The following is a 5,906-nucleotide window of genomic DNA, read 5'->3' as shown; positions in this document are numbered from 1 at the left end:
GATAGAGATAGAGATAGATATAGATATAGATATAGAGATAGAGATAGAGATAGAGATAGAGATAGAGATAGAGATATATGCATGCACACACACACAAACACACTCTCTCCTTCCCAAGATCTGCAGTACACAGTTTATATATAGCGTAATCTGCTATCAGTGATAATCCTCCTCCTTTACACAGAGCTTCTCTGCAAATAAGCAAGTCTGGTATAGAGCAGTATGCAAAAACCATTTGTTCTGTGCACACAGAATCTGGGTCTAGACAAGCTGACAGATGCTTAAACACCATGTTTAAAAAACATGCTTAAAGCTTCCTCCAGTGAAAAAACTGTTTACAAATAGGAGCAGCGTACTCAGGCAAAAGGAGGAAGAAACCCCAACATTAGCATGGCTAGACACAAGAGAAACAGCATCATGTCAAAATACTCAGACATTTCTAAATCTGAGATCAGTTTTGGTGATAGTTCTTGCAGTTTACTCCAGCTCCTTCCACACTAATCCGTATCAAGCTAAGCTGGTCTATTTTATAAGCAATTAGCTTCTCTCTCCTCTAGCCGTGGCTTGATGCTGTAGTGACAAGGAACAACACTCCAGGCATTTATTTAGAAGCCAGTACATCACACATGTACCTACCTACTCGTTCACCCCAAATGCCCAACTTACTCTTTAACTTAAAGCTCTCGCATCTGCCGCGTCAGCAGATTCAGAGGCAAAGCTGAAGTCAATAATGAGATGGGGATCCATTACAAGCTATTAAATCCAAAGCATCATCTAAAAAGCTGCAGCCAATTTTTCCCCAGTAAATCATCCTGGCGTTAGTTAGTCCCATGCTAGAGCAACTGTCTCAGTGCAAACAGAAATAAAATTACAGTGCTGCTTGGCACTTCTTCAGTAGCAGCACTCAAAACTTCCCTCTGATGAAGAAGCTATTGACTCCAGTCCAGGATGAGCGCTCAGGATGCAGTCTAACCGACTTTGTGAAGAACCTCTCCACATTTTGGAGGACAGTCTGCAGCTCCTCGTTCCTCAGACCACCCCTGTGCACAGTCCAGGTGAGGCACGACTGTACAATTACGTTTCTGTCACGTTGACCGGAGCACACACTACAGCATAACCACCACCTTTTGCTGGATGAGGAACAACAATCAATACCCAATCCAGTAGAAAGTTTGCCAGGATAAAGTTGCCCCTTTTGTTACTGTTTGAACAAATCCAAACTAGACTGTAAGCTGTGAACTGGGCTTGTGCTTCGTACAACACAGCCACGTTTCTGAGCTGGCACCAGGCATCCAGGAACTGGATTTACAGTTCAAGGAGCCTCCTGACTGTACTGGACAGGAAAACTAGATTAGTAACATCCACAAACATGATCGCTCAGGCTAGCATGAGAAAGCAGGGTTTTCAGGGATAGCACTCGGGCTCTGTAAACTAAGCACAGTTTACAAGTTTATCCTGTCAAAAACGCTGCTTTCCATTTCTTACAAAATTAAGAACTGCTGCCAGAATTCCACGTCCTGCCCAACGCTGAACCTTTAAGCAGGGCAAACAGCTACAGTATACAGTGCCAAAGTGTACTTGCAACAGATACAAGCACTTGACACCACATGTAAAACTGAATGAGAAAACCGATTTTCATACTTAAGAAGATTAGAGACCCTGCGCTCTTAGCCAGGTGACACAAGTCTTGTTAGTAGAAGAACGTAACCGTTTTCAACTTTTAAGCTTCCGAGAAGTTATTTCTCACTAGTAGTTGCCATCACCCTCTCACTTTTAGGATGTAAAGTCTGTCATCGGTTAATGCTGTAAGTAGTTTAACACATCATTTAAATACAGCTTTGTAAGGCACAACAATTACAGGAAGTCAGTGTGGCTCACTTCCAATTTCACATGTTGGCTAGATAAAATTCCTCAAAAGGAATGTTATTTTATAAACACACACAAGGCAAGACCACCGATTTGCAGTAATACTATCAAAGGAAAGATTTTGTTTCAGACACAGACTAATCTAATGAACTAACCAAAAAAAAGTTTTCCAAAGCAGTCAGAGTGCATCTCAAGGATCCCAGAGCATTTTATTAACCCCTCTTGCCACTCCAGCCAGACCACCTCTATCTTTCACGAAAAAGAAAGCAGAGATTAACATCCCACAGCCAAAGCCCAAACATAATACAGGGTTTGACTTCCAGTTTACTACCCTTGCCAGTAGATCATAAACAAACCCTGGTTTACCACATACAAGCCACAGGGTTCAGAGCACCATGAGTACACAGGAGCATCCTTAGCAGGCTAAGGGTACAGCTTCCCTTAATAGTCAGACAAGAAGGCAATTAAAAATATTATAGTGAAGTTTACTTCAGAGATAAAGGTGGACAGCTTTTTAAAAAAAAAAACAAACCACACACAAAAAACTTCTGTAACCACTCAAAACAATTCCATGATAGCTGGTACCTGCCCCTAAGTTTACCTGGATATTTGGAGGTAGGGCCACATATTTAAATATCTGGCTATCACTAGCTAATAAAGTGGGCAGGTTTTTTGACACCAGAGTTACGGTATTAATATTTCATGGTTTTGCCACAAACCAGAATAGCAATTAGCATTCAAATCGTTTCTTGAAGATCAGACAAAAGCCAACAGCCAAATGTAATATGCTCAGCAGTGATGTATAAATTACAGAAGTACTGCAATGAATGTCTGAAGAGTAATATGGGAAAAAAAAAAATGCCAGCAATAAAAAACCCCTGTCTCCCTGTTCCTAAGCAGCATATTACACTGCTGAAGTTGCATTCACCTCTGGGCAGTCTTTAATATTTACTAATCTATTTAATCTTTGTCAACATAACTGTAAAAACCACACAATCAAGATGTTTAAAATAGGATTTCAAAACTTAACTGAATGCAAGCTGGCCCTGAATGTTGTTACAAGCCCAACAAATGGTTTGTGTACTGCAACTCTGCTCTCGTCACCAGAACAAGTCAAATCTCTGAGCACTGAAATGCTGCTTCTGAAAAGGGAAAAGAATAAAGCCTCTGTCCGACCGAAGGGAAGCAAGAAATGCGTGATTTCTTTGAAAGGGTGGTATGTCCCACTTCGTTTGCCTCTGTGCATATTTTTGTCTTAAGAGTAGAACTGAGAACTGCAAAATGTTCTTTTGTTAGCACAGTGTGATGTCCAATGCAAGGGAAAAAATACACGCCACAGAATCAGTCAAATCAGACTCAGTTTTTCCTGTGCCCCAAATTACTTGTGAACTTTTGTACCCAACCATGACCTTTTAAGCCTCACAAACAGACAGAGCTTGCTTTACTGTTGTGCAGACAGAAATTACGCTATGAGGCAGAAGCACAGTTTGCAAGTTTTCTTTTTTTTTTTCTTTTTTTTTTGGCTAGCAAAATAAATTCAGCTGCTTAAAACCATTACTACCCAGCTCTTCAACAAGTTTGTGTCTTTACCAGAAACAAAAAGAAGAGAGGGTAATCAGCCTGAATAATGTAAAAGCAGTTTCTTGGGATAATATTATAAGTATTAAGGCAACACCTAGCACCTATTATCATTCTGGTAATGCTAACGGGAAAAAAAACCCCACCATCTGGTGTAAAAACATTTCCACTTGACCAGTTAGCTGAATTTGATATTCTGCAAGCTACACAACTATGTATTAGCCAACCCAGGATGTTAAATTTGTATTTATGATGCTTTAAATAAAGCCTAAAAGGCATGTAAGTTTGTATTAACCCTGATTCAAATCTGAACTAGCTTCAGTGGTCCTTTTTTTTCCTTTACCAGAAAATACATTCAGTGTACAATAAAAAAGTAAGAGTTCATTTGACCTATTCCCATGCAGTTTTTTTAATTTTGCACTTATTTTGTGTTTTCCCCTTCCCAGTATAAAACAAAAAAATGAAAGAAAGCTCTCCTTCTGTAAGAAAGGACAAGTTTAAACATCTGCAACTAATTTATATTCTAAAAGTTAGTCTTGCATCCCACTCCCCCATCCAATTAACCCAAAGTTGCCAAAAGGACACAAATAAAGCCAATTCATCAGGCACCTCTGGCATTTTAACGGTATCTCTCAGGCTGGTTCAGCAGTTCAGAATGCTTCCAAGTATAAAATATCTCTTTCAACCTTCTTCTCATCCCCACCCCAATAACTACAATAGGTTAAATTACACCATCATTAAAAGTAAAGGAAGTCCGAAACTACAAACAGTACGCAAACACAAATCCTGCTCCTGAGGTTTCCACAAACCACGTGCAGCACTAAATGGAAGCTACGATATATTTGGTTTATGTGTGCTGGCAGCAACAATTCTATTTGCAGTGTAATCCCACACTGGGCAGAGAAGATCTCTGAGCTGCTACAAATGCACACAGAGTGGACAAAAGCTGCTTTCTCCCCCTTTGAGTGCTCTGCCTCAGACTTACTACACATGGAAATATTTAACACTAGTTGCCAGCACTGAAGCAGCAACTTCCGTGATTTTTTTAAAAATTAAAAAAAAGCCACCTCCTTCAAAAAAAATTACATGAAGAGGTTAAGTTGAGCAGGGTGATTTCTTTCTTATGTTTTACACTTGATTCATTGGAGAACACTATTTCCATTGGCTTTATTTCTGAAAATAAGGTCTGTAAGCACTGGCAGTCTCTCCTCTCTCCAGAGAGTTCAGTGACTAACGTTACATTACATTAGTGCTGTGAAAACATTACTTCACACCAAAAACAAACACAAGGCCTCTGCTGAATTTAGCATTACCACTTCTAATAAAAGTGCAGCCAACCTTAGGAAAATACTCCTGGATTCACATCTCACCCTTCTTAGCCACTAAGATATTAATTTTATAGATTGAAAAGTTGCAATTTAGGTGACACATAGCATCATGACATATCTGACTACACAAAGGCAGAACATTTTACATTTTATTCCTATCCATTTCACTCGGATTTACCTCATAGACAGGTATTTTCACATTGTTTTTATTCTTATTGCATAATAAGCAATACTACCTCAAAAGTCTTTAAAAAGAGGAGTAGGCTGCACATTGTTTGTGACAGTTATCCACTAAAGTGTTGGAGATTTCACCAAAGATTGGTTGATCTAAAATATCCATCCAGCAGTCTCCACTTGTGGGATCTTGATGTGAAGTTAGCAAGGTTCAGTATTCAGTTATGAGACTTCATGTCAGCTATTAGTTTTACAGAAGAGCATCATTTAACAAATTCAAGAGAATTTATCAGACCCATTCGTTTTGGTTGCAAATACTTAAAAATAACCATCAACGAATGCATCGTTTACATCAAGGTTGCCTCCTTGTGTTTGAGGACAGTTTTTAATTTCAGAAAATAAGCCATGCAAGATCTAGACACCCTAGATAAACATTTGTTACACCAAGTGTACTATACTCTCTGTCAGATAAACTGAGTATTTCTTACCTCTTCAGGTCAACTGTAGTGACACTAAACACAACTCCCTTCAGCCAAAGAATCATGAACAGCCTTTGAGAAAAAGGACAGTTTCCTATGCTTTCACCATCACTGCCAGCCTGTGGAAGAGAACAGATCATTAATTAGAAGGTAGGACTGTGCCACCAACACATGTTCACAATTACTGAAAAATCTTTAAATAAAGACAGACTCAGCAACAAATCATGGGCTTTATTGCCCGTACAGTCTTCATATCACTCACTTTTCCCCAAAACTAACAAGCCCACAGTCAAGCTCAGTATCATCTTGTAGGAACACTCCTTTGCTCTCAGGACCAGATATCCTGAAGGTATCTCCATATAATGCACAAAGATGAGCATCCTCCAGATAATGAAATATGCTTCATATACTGGGCAGGTACGCATGGACTTCTGCATCATTTTGTTCCTTTTTGGTTTTCTTATTTTTAAATACTTGCGCC

General features: G+C 39.3%; 1 protein-coding gene across 1 annotated transcript in view; it reads right to left on the bottom strand.

Moving 5' to 3' along the window:
* CLIC4 (chloride intracellular channel 4) overlaps nt 1-5,565 on the bottom strand; it is a 14,049-nt gene extending 8,484 nt beyond the window's left edge. The window contains exon 1 of the mRNA XM_026863226.1: nt 5,435-5,565. Within this exon, the coding sequence (XP_026719027.1) occupies nt 5,435-5,565 (131 nt within the window). The remainder of the gene's footprint in view (nt 1-5,434) is intronic.
* Nucleotides 5,566-5,906: the final 341 nt, after the last annotated feature.

Source organism: Athene cunicularia, assembly GCF_003259725.1.
Source record: "Athene cunicularia isolate RWA chromosome 23 unlocalized genomic scaffold, athCun1 chr23_part1, whole genome shotgun sequence".
In the NCBI taxonomy this organism is placed as follows: Eukaryota; Metazoa; Chordata; class Aves; order Strigiformes; family Strigidae; genus Athene; species Athene cunicularia.
Note: the sequence above shows the minus strand (reverse complement) of the source record. Positions and strands in the feature narration are given on the sequence as shown.